We start from the raw sequence: 11258 nt of genomic DNA, 5'->3' as shown, positions 1-11258 counted from the left end.
CCACCGGCCCTGGAGCCTTGGCCTGGCCCTGCCACATCTGCCCAACAGCTGGAGACGTGTGCAGGGGAAAAGGCCCCGGGTGGCCTCCAGGACCGGGAGTGAGTCCTGGCACTTGCATGGGTGCTGGAACTAGGGGGGCTGCCGCACCCCCCTGGCTTGGAGTGGGTTTGGTTCAATGGCTCTCAGCTCCCTCCCTCACTATACACATTGTTCCAGTACCCCTGGGCACTTGTGCCCCGCTGTCCCAATCCTACCACGCTCCAGGGCTGGGAATGCAAATCCTGCAAACAGGGACCTGGCGTGCAGACCTGCCTGCATGGTGGGTGTGCAAATCCTGGCACTAGTGGCCAGGTGTGCAAATCTGCCTGTTGGTGTGCAAATCTTGCCCTGAGAACTGGTGTGCAAATCTGTCTGCACTGTGGGTGTGCAAATCTTGGCACTAGTGGCCAGTTGTGCAAATCTGCCTGCGCTGTGGGTGTGAAAATCCTGCCCTGGCGAACTGGTGTGCAAATCTGCCTGCACATCCTGGCACCAGTGACCTGGAGTGAAAAATTGATCTGCACTGTGGGTGTGCAAATCCTGGTGCTAGTGAGCTGGTGTGCAAATCCTACTGTGCTCCATGGCTGGGAATGCACATCCTGCCCTAGTGACCTGGTGTGCAAATCCACTTGTGCTGTGGGTGGGCAAACCCTGGCACTAGTGCCATAGTATGCAAACGCTACTGTGCTCGGGGCCTGGGAGTGTGCAAATCCCACTGCAGTTGGTGGCTGAGAGCGCTGCGACTAGCCCTAGCGCATTGCACTTGCCGGGCGTGTAAACCCTGGTGCTAGTGCACAGGTGTGCAAATCCCACCATGCTCAGGGGCCTGGGCGTGTGGATCCCAAGCGCTGGGAGTGTGCACCTCGCGGCCCACAGACCAACCACACACCAGTGGTGTAAACACGCAACACCCCTCTCCCCCCAGCCCCCCGAGACTGGAGCTGAGCTAAACTGAGCTGCAGATACACCCCCACGCTCTCACCGCGCATCCTCCGAAGCTGGGTTGGTTCCTCCGGCCCGTTTGGGTGTATGTGTGACTATCAGCTCAGCCCAGCTGGCGGCCAACGGGCTCGCGGGGGGACGAGCAGGAGAGATAGAGGGACTATGACATGCTGTTTACATTCAGCCGGCTGTGAGCTCCTCCTGGCCCCTACGGCTTTCTGGGTGCCCAGGAGCCCAGCAGCTGTGCAAGGCTCCTGGGTCTTGGGGGGGGGTCACCCCGTAGCTATGAGGCTTGGGTTAGGTGGGCAAGGGAGACAGGGACACTGGGTCCCTCTAGCTTGGCACCCCCAACTCCAGACCAATGGGCCCATCAGTCTGGTATCACCCCCTCCCTTCTGCCCCGGCTCCAGCCAGAGGGGCGTCTACTTCACAGTCACTCCCAGGGGACCACCAGTGGGGGAGGGGTATGCGTGGGCAAGCCCACGACAAAAGGACAAAGAACGTTAATGGTGGTAGCGGAGGGTAAAATACCCCGTGGTTAGAGCAAGGTGGGCTGGGATCAGGTCTCTTGGGTTCTCCTTCTGGATCTGGGAAGGAAGTTGGGCCAAATAGCTTAAAGCTGGGGGGTAAGTGTGGGTCAGGACTCCTGGGATCTATTCCCAGCTCTGGGAAGCGAGTGGATCTAGAAGTCAGAGCAAGGCTGGGAAGGGAGCCAGGACTCCTGGGTTCTATTCCCAGCTCTGGGAAGGGAGTGGATCTAGAAGTCAGAGCAAGGCTGGGAAGGGAGCCAGGACTCCTGGGTTCTATTCCCAGCTCTGGGAAGCGAGTGGATCTAGAAGTCAGAGCAAGGCTGGGAAGGGAGCCAGGACTCCTGGGATCTATTCCCAGCTCTGGGAAGCGAGTGGATCTAGAAGTCAGAGCAAGGCTGGGAAGGGAGCCAGGACTCCTGGGATCTATTCCCAGCTCTGGGAAGCGAGTGGATCTAGAGGTCAGAGCAAGGCTGGGAAGGGAGCCAGGACTCCTGGGTTCTATTCCCAGCTCTGGGAAGGGAATGGGGGCCAGTGGTTGGAGCAGGAGATCACCTAGACCCTCACAACTTCCCTTCCAGAGCTGGGGATGGAACCCAGGAGTCCTGACTCCCAGAATGCCCTGCTCTAACCACTGGGCCATGCTGCCTCTCAAGACTTTCTTCCCAACTCTGCAGCAGCAGCTGCACCGGGGACGTGGCAGGGCAGAGCTGGGTGCTGTGTGTGACCGTTGCTTGAGCGATTCTACAGCGGCGGGTGCCAGGGAGTCATGGGATGGGAATACCCGAGCTGGCAGCGGTTGGCCAGGAGGGGAAGCGGCAGGGAAGGAAGGGGATGGAGGGGGGAGAAGCTATGTGGAGGGGGAATGTGGGGTCGGTGGCATAGACGGGTTGTAATAAATTATTTTGCCTAGAGACGTTGCCCACCGATGCCAGGGTAGAGGGCACTGGGGTTTGCATCATCAACTGTATTTTCAGGGTCGCGGTGAAAGAGCTCTTGAGAAAGAGTCGGGGGCCGGGGGGGGGAGTGTATGCATGTGCACACGCGTGTGCTTTCCCCTCCCAACAGCCCCAGAACTATGTCCCAGCTGGGAATGGCTCGATGCAGGACGCTCAACCCCGCTCATGCTTTTATAACGTCAGAGAGGCAGGATGGTCCAGGGTTTGGGGTGCCAGTCGGGGACTTAGAAGACCCAGGTTCAATCAGCTGCTCTGCCACAGACTCTCTCCGTGCCCTGAAGCAAGTCACTTAGCAGCACCGTGCCTCAGTTTCCCCCAGCGGTGCAATGGGGGTAATAGCATGGCTCTGCCACACAGGGAAGATAAAGACGACAGCGACGGGGGCCACCCAGACCCCGGGGCACAGTGGGATACAATTTGCTCCTGCCTTGCCCCTCATCCAGTCGCTGGCATGGCTGGCAAGTGGGCACCAAACATGCCTGGCTTTGACCCGGAAGTGTTTTGTGCCCGCTTTGCCCTGGTGTAAATGACTGCGCCGGGATCTGGGGATCAGGCCCGAGATGCAGGAAAGGAGGAGCGGCCAAGGTGTGAAAAAGCCTGAATTACTGGCCCTTGGCAGAGCTCGACTGGAGTCTGGCATTTTTCCATTGCAATTAGATGCCAGTCGCTGGCCAGTGCCCACTGACTCGGGCTCCGAGGCTGTTTAATTGCGGTGTAGGCATTCGGGCTCAGGATGGAGCCCAGGCTTTGGGACCCACCCCCCTCCTGGGGTCCCAGCCCGAGCTCCACCCCAAAAAATGTCGACACTGCAATTTTATAGCCCCCCTTGGCCCGCGCCAGCTGACATAGGCCAGCCCTGGGCGTTCTCTTGCAGTGTAGATGTACCCAGGGGGGCCAGATCCCCAGCTGGTATCGATCAGCCGTCGCTCCATTGGAGTCACTGGGGCCAGACCCCCAGGTGGGGTAAGCCGGCATGGCATGGACATCAAAGGAGAGACACTGATCTACACCAGCAGGGGACATCGGTGCCTTTAAATGTGGGCAGGATGACATATTTGGCCCATACAGAGCTCCAAGAGCTTTTGAGGGGTAACGCACAGCTACCCCTCTCTACTGGGGATGTGGGTAGTTAATTTTCCCGGCTACAGCAGAGTTAGAACACACCATCCCCAAGTCCAGGCAGCCCCATCGTGCCGGCTGAAGGAGAATCTCCATTTGCAGTATAGAGGGACTGGCACACAGAAGCACAGCTCTGGTTCCACCCGGTAGAAGGCAGCGGTCCACAGACATGCCAGCTAGCTCGCTGCGAGCAGCTTCCCACCCGAAAAGCCTGAAACGCTTTACAAAGAGAGGGACCCACCTCATGTACAGGTGGGCAAACTGAGGCACAGAGTGGGGAAATGACATGGTAAGGGTCACACTCCAGCTCCAGGGAGAGAACCCAGGAGTCCTGACTCCCAACCCTCCTGCTCTAACCACTAGACCCCGCTCCCCTCCCAGAGCTGGGGAGAGAACCCAGGAGTCCTGACTCCCAACCCTCCTGCTCTAACCACTAGACCCCGCTCCCCTCCCAGAGCTGGGGAGAGAACCCAGGAGTCCTGACTCCCAACCCTCCTACTCTAACCACTAGACCCCGCTCCCCTCCCCGAGCTGGGGAGAGAACCCAGGAGTCCTGACTCCCAACCCTCCTGCTCTAACCACTAGACCCCGCTCCCCTCCCCGAGCTGGGGAGAGAACCCAGGAGTCCTGACTCCCAACCCTCCTACTCTAACCACTAGACCCCGCTCCCCTCCCAGAGCTGGGGAGAGAACCCAGGAGTCCTGGCCTCTCGCCTCAGCCTCCCCTTGTGGCTGCAGCCACGCTGGGGAATGCTGCTGCGTGAATCCCCCCCCCGCTTCCCCCCTCCCAGCTCGCCATAGCCCCGCCCACCCCGCTATCCGCCCCGCCCCTTTCCCGGGGGCGGGGCCAAAGGGCCGCGCGGGGCTGCAAAAGCTGGCTCTTTAAAAGCCCCCCACGCGGGCCCGGCCCGGCGCAGCCCTGCCGAGAGCCGGAGGAGCCGGGGCGGAGACGATGCCCTCCGATCTGCTGACCCCCTTCGTGGAGCTGGACGATCCTCTGTGCCAGGTGGGGCGGGGAGCCTGGGGGGGGGGGTGTTGCACGGAGTGGGGGGAGGGATTTGCCACTTGCAGGTCACTCTCTGCGCCTCCCTCCTGTTTTCCCGCCATGCTGCTCCGATGGGCTTTTGTTACCCCCCGGTGCCTGGCCGGGCTGGGGGAGGACAGGCCCCGTGAGAGCCCCGGGCTGCAGAAGATCCAGAAGCAAGAAAGTCGTGTCCTCCCCCCCCCCCCCCCCCCCCCCGCAAATAAAGTCTCTGCGGGCTTGCAGCCTGGCCTGGTTCTCCATGTGCTCCTGGCTGCCCTGTGCCTGGCTGGGGGGGGACCTGGCAGGCCACTTGCTCTTCGCAGCTGCTCTTTCCGCGGGGGGGGGGGGGGGGAGGCTTGGCCCCAGCGAGAGGGGCGGGAAATGGTGCAAAGTTTTGTAAAAAGCCAGGAAGGATTTGCACCTAAGTGTCCAGGCAGCAAGGAGATTTACTTGGGGCTGCGTTGGGCAGGGGGTTGGACTAGGTACCTCCTGAGGTCTCTTCCAAGCTAGGAAAAGCTATGATTTCCAGCTGGATGGGTGCTGCCCCCCCCACCCACCCACCGACACTTCAGTGCAGGGTTTGCAGCTTGGTTCAGTGGCTCTCAGCATCCCCCCCCCCCCCCCATACAGATTCTCCCTGCACCCCTCCTACCTGTGGCTCCTCTCATCGTTGCAGCTGCTCTGAGCTGGGGTAGGGTGTGGGGGGCGGGGGGGTCTCTTTCCTCCCCAATCTGCCTGCCGGAGGCTGGGCCCTCAGCGGCTGTGAGCTGGGCCTCACCTCAAATAGGACACCCGCTGGGCATCTGACCCTGGCTTTCAGAGATTCACACCCACCCCACCCCTTCTGTCTCTCTCTGGCTTTCCCCTAGCTTCTGAGTTGCAGCAGACCACCCCCCCCCCACCGGACAAAAGGGCCCCTCTGCGCTGAGCAGTTGAGTTTTGTAGCAGCAGGGGTTCTGCTTTATTTGCTTGGGGCAGAGGGGGGGGGCTATAAAACACCCGAGCGCTTTATTAAACGCCCAGTGTGAGACCATCGCGCCCCGTCCAGAGGCTCTGGAACAGAGTCAGGCACTTCAGCGGCGTGGGCCAGGCGTGTGTTTGCTGCAAGGTTTCAAATGGGGAAGCCGGGAAAGTGGGAGCCGCTTTCTCCTCCAGGACACGCTACCACGGCACAAGTGGTTCTGGAGCATGGGAACTGGATGACGCTGTGGGGCCCCCTTTGTGCAAACCGGCTCCCTGCTGGGGCCCGGGACTAAGCCCAGCTCGGGGGCAAATGGGGCTGACACCCACTGACTTCGATCGGTGCCATGCCTGGAAGGGTGAGCTAGCATCTGGCCTCCCCTCTGGACGAAGCCCCGATAGAAGCCAGGTTGTGTACACCCTGCCCCCCGCCCCCCCCAAAAAAGGGCCTGGTGCCTGTCTCTGCTGCCTAGCGTGCTCCCTAAAAGGTGGATCTGCTTGTATTACGTGGAATATGGTAGCGGCTAAAGGCTCCTGAAAAGGTCACCGTCTCAGGTCTGTTACACCAGTACATCTCCAGCGGTGGGTGCTCTCCTACTGGAATGTGGGAGTTGCCAAGGTGGTGTAAATCTGAACCAAAATTTAGATCCCGTGTGGATGGGGAAACTGAGGTACGGGGGGGTGACTTGCCCAAGGTCATCCTGGCAGCAGAGCGGAGAATAGAACCCAGGAGTCCCGAGTCCTAGTCTGGCGCCCTCCACTCCAGTCTCCAGTGGCCCCGCATTAATGCTTCATTAGCTAGGAGCACTGGGGGGGGCGTCCCCATGATGTCCAAGCTTCCCACTCACCCTGGACAGGGGAGCAGCTCCTTGGTACCTCTCTAGTCAGTGATCCTTCCCAGCCCTGTACGGTCCTGCAGGCCGCAGACGGAGTAATTGGCTAATTGCATGAGCCGGGCAGTCCAGACGGAGCCCCTGCAGATGTCTGAGCCGGAGGCGTGTGGCTCAGCTCCCTCTCCCAGGGCTTAATCAGCTGGGGCAAGTGCGCCTCGACCTCCTGGTGTGGCTCCCTGGCCGTGGTTTATCGAGCTGTCGGATCCAATCCCTAAACTGTTTGGGTGCTAAGGTCTCTGTGTGGCTGGCTCCCTGCCACACCCCAGGGCCTGCTGAGAGCAGCTTCAGGGCAAGAACCCAGATTTCTTCCTCTCCTCTCCCCCCCCCGGTTTCAAAACCCCTTGGAAATCCCTGCCAGCAGCTTAGGGGGTCTAGGACACACAGCTGCGCCATTCTGCTTCCATCCAGCAGAGGGCAGCGTGCTCACCTCCTCCCATGCGCTGTGTGGCCCCCCAATGTCTGTAAAGCACTTTGCTACCAGACATCCCTGCTGTGAAGGGGGGGAAACACAGGCATGGAGAGGGAGGGAAGTGGCTTGCCTTGTGTGAGTCAGTGCTGGTGGGGGGGCGCATGGAACCCAGGTGTCCTAACGCTGCTCCCAGGCCTGTGCTCTAACCACTAGACCAGCTGTCCTGCTTCACAATGCCTCCACTTGCAGCTCACCAAGGAAGCATAAACTAGTGGGTGGCACGCTTTGGGGGTCTTCTGCCTCCCCCGCCCCAATCAACAGGGTTCTGGCTGCTGATGCTTAGACACTGCTTGAGACTTGGCTTTATTTGCAGCCGGGTGGTCGGCCTGGCATGTGGGGCTCAGCCAGGGGCTGTCTGTTCTGTTTTACTGGCGGGGGGGCAGGGTTTCTCCCCTTCAGCTCAGCCTGTTTCTGCTGCTGGCTATCCCCAGCCTCGCTAGGTTGCCTCCTCTAACCGACGCCCCCCCCCTTCTGCCCTTACAGGCCTTCCTGAGGCTGAATGTGGCGGAGGAGCCTGGCCCCACGGCGAGATGCCCGGGGGGATACCAGCGCACCTTCTCCGCCTGCCCGGCAGCGCCGTCCGGCAGCGCTGAGCCCCTGGAGGAGGCTGTGTGTGCCTCGGATGCCCTCTGGTCCCTCCACGGCCAGTGGGGCTGGGCCCCAGCGCTGCCCCGCACCAGTCTCCAGCGCATCCCGTTCCGGGCGGAGCGCTCGGCCAGCATGATCGAGGGCTGCCGGGAGGGGGCGGCCGCTTCGGCCCGCTACAAGACGGAGCTCTGCCGCACCTACGAGGAGAGCGGGGCCTGCAAGTACGGGGCCAAGTGCCAGTTTGCCCACGGGGCCGGGGAGCTGCGGGGCCTGAGCCGCCACCCCAAGTACAAGACGGAGCTGTGCCGGACCTTCCACACGGCCGGCTTCTGCCCCTACGGCTCCCGCTGTCACTTCATCCACAACGCGGAGGAGCAGCGCCAGCCCCCGCGCCTGGGGGGCCGCTCCCCCTCCTTCTCCCGCAGCACCTCTCTGTCCCCCCCGCCCTCCGCCTCACTGCCCGTCCCCCTCCGGCTGCCCGGGCCCTGCTGCTGCCGCCACCCCACCGGGGATCCCCCCTCTTTGGCCTTTCCGGCCACCGCCACTCTGGGCCAGGACGGAGCAGGGGGGACCCCGGCTGCCCCCGATGCCTTCGCCTTCCCCGGGCAGCTGTTGCTGCAGAGAAGCCCTTCCTCCGACTCCCTCTCGGATCTGGAGGACTCGGGAGGCAGCAGCGGGTCCGAGTCGCCGGGACTGGGGCCCGGTGGGCGCCGGCTCCCCATCTTCAGTCGCCTGTCCATCTCCGACTAGCCGGTGTGCGGCGAACCTCCAGCACGGGCCCTGCCCCCTGCCCTTTGCTGGGGCAAATGCTTAAATCGCTGCCTCTCCACCGAGAGGCTGGGACCTGGGGAGGGCGGGGGGCGGGGGGGGGGAGGTACAATATTGGGTCAGAGCTGAAGGGGTTAATCGGTTCCAGGGTTTTGTGTAGGGGCAAAACCCCCCTCTGGGATCATGTGATCAGTAACCCATGGGCCGGATCTTCTACTTCTATTGGAGTCTGACCCCCCTGTATTGCAGAAGGGCAGAGGAGAACTAGGCCTGGGAAGGGGGTGCTTCTCTCCCCTACCGCCCCCCGCCTATCACCATGTGCCTCATACCATTGCTTATACCGGTGTGTACTGCTGCTGGATGGGATGGGGTCGGAGTCTTGCACTGGTGTAAACCACCATGCAAGGAGGAAAAGCCTCTCCCTGGCTTTCAGTGGTGAATATAGCCTGGGCTATTCTTGCTTGGGGGGGCTGGGGAGGCAGAGGCATCACAAGACCTCCTGATCTCTGCCGCCCGGGTCCGTGGGTGGATTCTGAGTCAGATCTCCTGACCCAGAGGCCGCTTCTGGAAACTCGGATGCGTGACCTTGTGTCTTCCAAAACAAACAAAAAAAAGGAAAGTGGTTTTTCTAACACACACAGGCAAGTTCCTGTGATAGGGGATTTTTTGTGTGTGTGTGTCTGGGTCTGATTCTGCTGCTCTGCATCTGGTGTAGGGATTTCCACCAGAGCCGGACGCTGCTGTGAGCTGCAGAGCCAGTGAGAATCGGTAGCCCTTTTGAGGAGCCCCTGGTCCCCCGGCCTGTGCGGGAGGGTGGATGTGAAGTGAAACGGAGGAGGTGCTGAAACTGAAACTGACCAGCCTCCTGTCTCCCCGGGCCTAGAGCAGGGGCTTCTCACTCCCTCAGGGCAGGCTGCTGGTAGCTTTATACAGATGATCCGTGACCTCTACCCGAGAGCCCTTCCGGGCGTCCTGAACAAGCCGTGTGGCCTTGCTAGCCTCCCGTTGCAGCTGGCAGGCTCTGAGCCTGCCCACTAGGTGCTACTCTCTCTCAGGCTTAAACACCCAAGTGCTATTGATCTCGGAGGGGTTGGTTGCCGCCGTGTGTGGCTCGCTGTGACTTAAACTTGCCACGCAAACTCCATGCAGCCTGGCTGGGGCGGCAGGCTGGCTCTCATCTTACCAGCAGGGGGTGCTAGGTTCCAGCAAGGGGAAGTTAGACATCCCAGGTTGGGAGTCCGTTTGGCAAGTGATTCCTCCTCCCAAGTTCGTCCCAACTTGGCTGGCCTGCCAGATTCCTGCCCCCAGCCCCTCTCATCTCCTCCCTAGTGGTCTGGATCCTCAGGGGGCGGAGGCAGAGTTGCCTCTTTGCATGTTAAGCAGGTGGAAGATGGCAGGAAATTACCCAGCATGGGGGCGTGTCTGGCAAGCAGGCAGGGCTGGTGTTCACCATACCCACCGTCTGTACCCCAGGCCAGATTTCTCCAGGTCTCTCTGTTCCTGTCTAGGCTCTAAACCAAGGAAGGGACAGACTCTTTCCCATAAATCCTCTGCTCTGAACTAAGCTGTGCAAACAGCCAAGCTCACGGGCCAAACCTGCCTGTTTGTTTGGGAGCCGAGACCTTCAGCAAAGCTGGCCCAGATCTTATGGGCTGAATTGTTTTAGGGCCAGATTCTAAAAACCCAAATGGGCTCCTGAATTATTATTCTCCTCCCCCACCCCCTCATGTTTCAGATCCATCTGCTATTCTCTGCCTCTCCTCACTGGGCTGGGAATGGAGCAGTGTTTAGACTATGGTTTAATTTCACAGCCCCACCCTATAGGTAGGAAACAACGCCCCCCCCCAACTCTCCCCCTCAGCTCTGCAGCGTCCTCCTGCTGGCTGGCTACTCTCGGTGTCTTTCCCTGTTTAAACCTCTTCAGTTATTTTGAAGAAAGTTACTAATCTTTCAAAGGTAGAAGGCTTCCTCTGCTAGGCTAGCGTCGCTGGGCTAGTATCCAAGGCAAAGAGTTTTCAAAGATGCCTTGGGGGTGGATTTGACGATCCCGCTCCAGTGGGAATAGTCTGTTTTCCATGCAACTGATCAGACCTGTGCATCTAAGGGCTACTTTGTGGGAGGGGGGGTGGAAACTGACAGAATTTCTCCATGTGTGGACGCTCTATTCTGGAATAATTCATGGGCTTCCCAAGCAGAGCAACAGTTGTGGAACAAAATTTGCTCTGAAATGGAGCAGGGAAATAGGGAGTAATTCTGCAAGAGTTATTCCAGTAAATAACCCTTCTCCCCCCCCGCCGGACCAGCCCTTCCTCAAAAATGTAGGTTTGAAAAGCCTTAGTCTGTTTTTTTAATTATATTTTAAACTATTTATTGTCTTTTAAAAAATCCTATTTCTGATATTTGGAACCAAATCTTTTTAGAGGAGCATAAACTTATTTTAGTTTATCCTGCACACCGAAATACAGGACCAGCGCCTGCCTTAAGGATCTGACTGTAACCATGCTGAATCTAACTTATTGTGAAATTGGTTTCTTGTTTATTTATAGTGGTTTCACTCTGCTTTTTTATAGATCTATAAAATTAATATAATGGGTGATTATTTTTTTTTATGGATTGTATCTATTTCCTGACTGTAATAAAACTGTCTCTTTTTGTGCATCTGGTGCTCTGCTTAATCTTTAAGGTGAAGGCCGGCTTTGTTTTTTAGCGACTGTTTAGTATCATGGGAGCAACTTACGGAGGAAGAATAATACCAAACTAGGCCCTGATCTTGCACGTGTTTAAGTTCAAGCTTCTGGCACTAAGCCCATGTTGAACTTTAAGCAAGAGTGTTGGCTGGTTCAGTGTTTCAAGGGCAGATGTTCAGCAAATCCCTGACTCCTAGGTTCCACTGACTTCACTGGAGCTTAAACATGTCTTGTGGCACTCTCGGAGCAAAAATGTTGTAAGTAAAGATGGTGAAACGCCCTGT

At 58.9% G+C, this 11258-nt stretch overlaps 1 protein-coding gene across 1 annotated transcript; it reads left to right on the top strand.

Moving 5' to 3' along the window:
* Window positions 1–4407: 4407 nt before the first annotated feature.
* Window positions 4408–10945, top strand: LOC102930449 (mRNA decay activator protein ZFP36L2). The gene is made up of 2 exons (XM_037884500.2): window positions 4408–4591; window positions 7415–10945. The coding sequence occupies exons 1-2, from the start codon at window positions 4538–4540 to the stop codon at window positions 8267–8269; spliced, it is 909 nt and encodes a 302-aa protein (XP_037740428.1). The 5' UTR covers window positions 4408–4537; the 3' UTR covers window positions 8270–10945.
* The last annotated feature ends 313 nt before the right edge of the window (window positions 10946–11258 follow it).

The sequence above is a fragment of the Chelonia mydas genome, chromosome 23, assembly GCF_015237465.2.
Source record: "Chelonia mydas isolate rCheMyd1 chromosome 23, rCheMyd1.pri.v2, whole genome shotgun sequence".
Taxonomy (NCBI): domain Eukaryota; kingdom Metazoa; phylum Chordata; order Testudines; family Cheloniidae; genus Chelonia; species Chelonia mydas.
The sequence above is the reverse complement of the archived record's forward strand: the minus strand, read 5'-3'. Positions and strand labels throughout refer to the sequence as shown.

Bases quoted from the DNA above. Each gene is read 5' to 3' on its own strand.
- LOC102930449 (XM_037884500.2), top strand. From the start codon at position 4,538: ATGCCCTCCGATCTGCTGACCCCCTTCGTGGAGCTGGACGATCCTCTG. The intron at 4,592-7,414 runs GTGGGGCGGGGA...CTGCCCTTACAG, and splicing joins TGGACGATCCTCTGTGCCAG to GCCTTCCTGAGGCTGAATGT.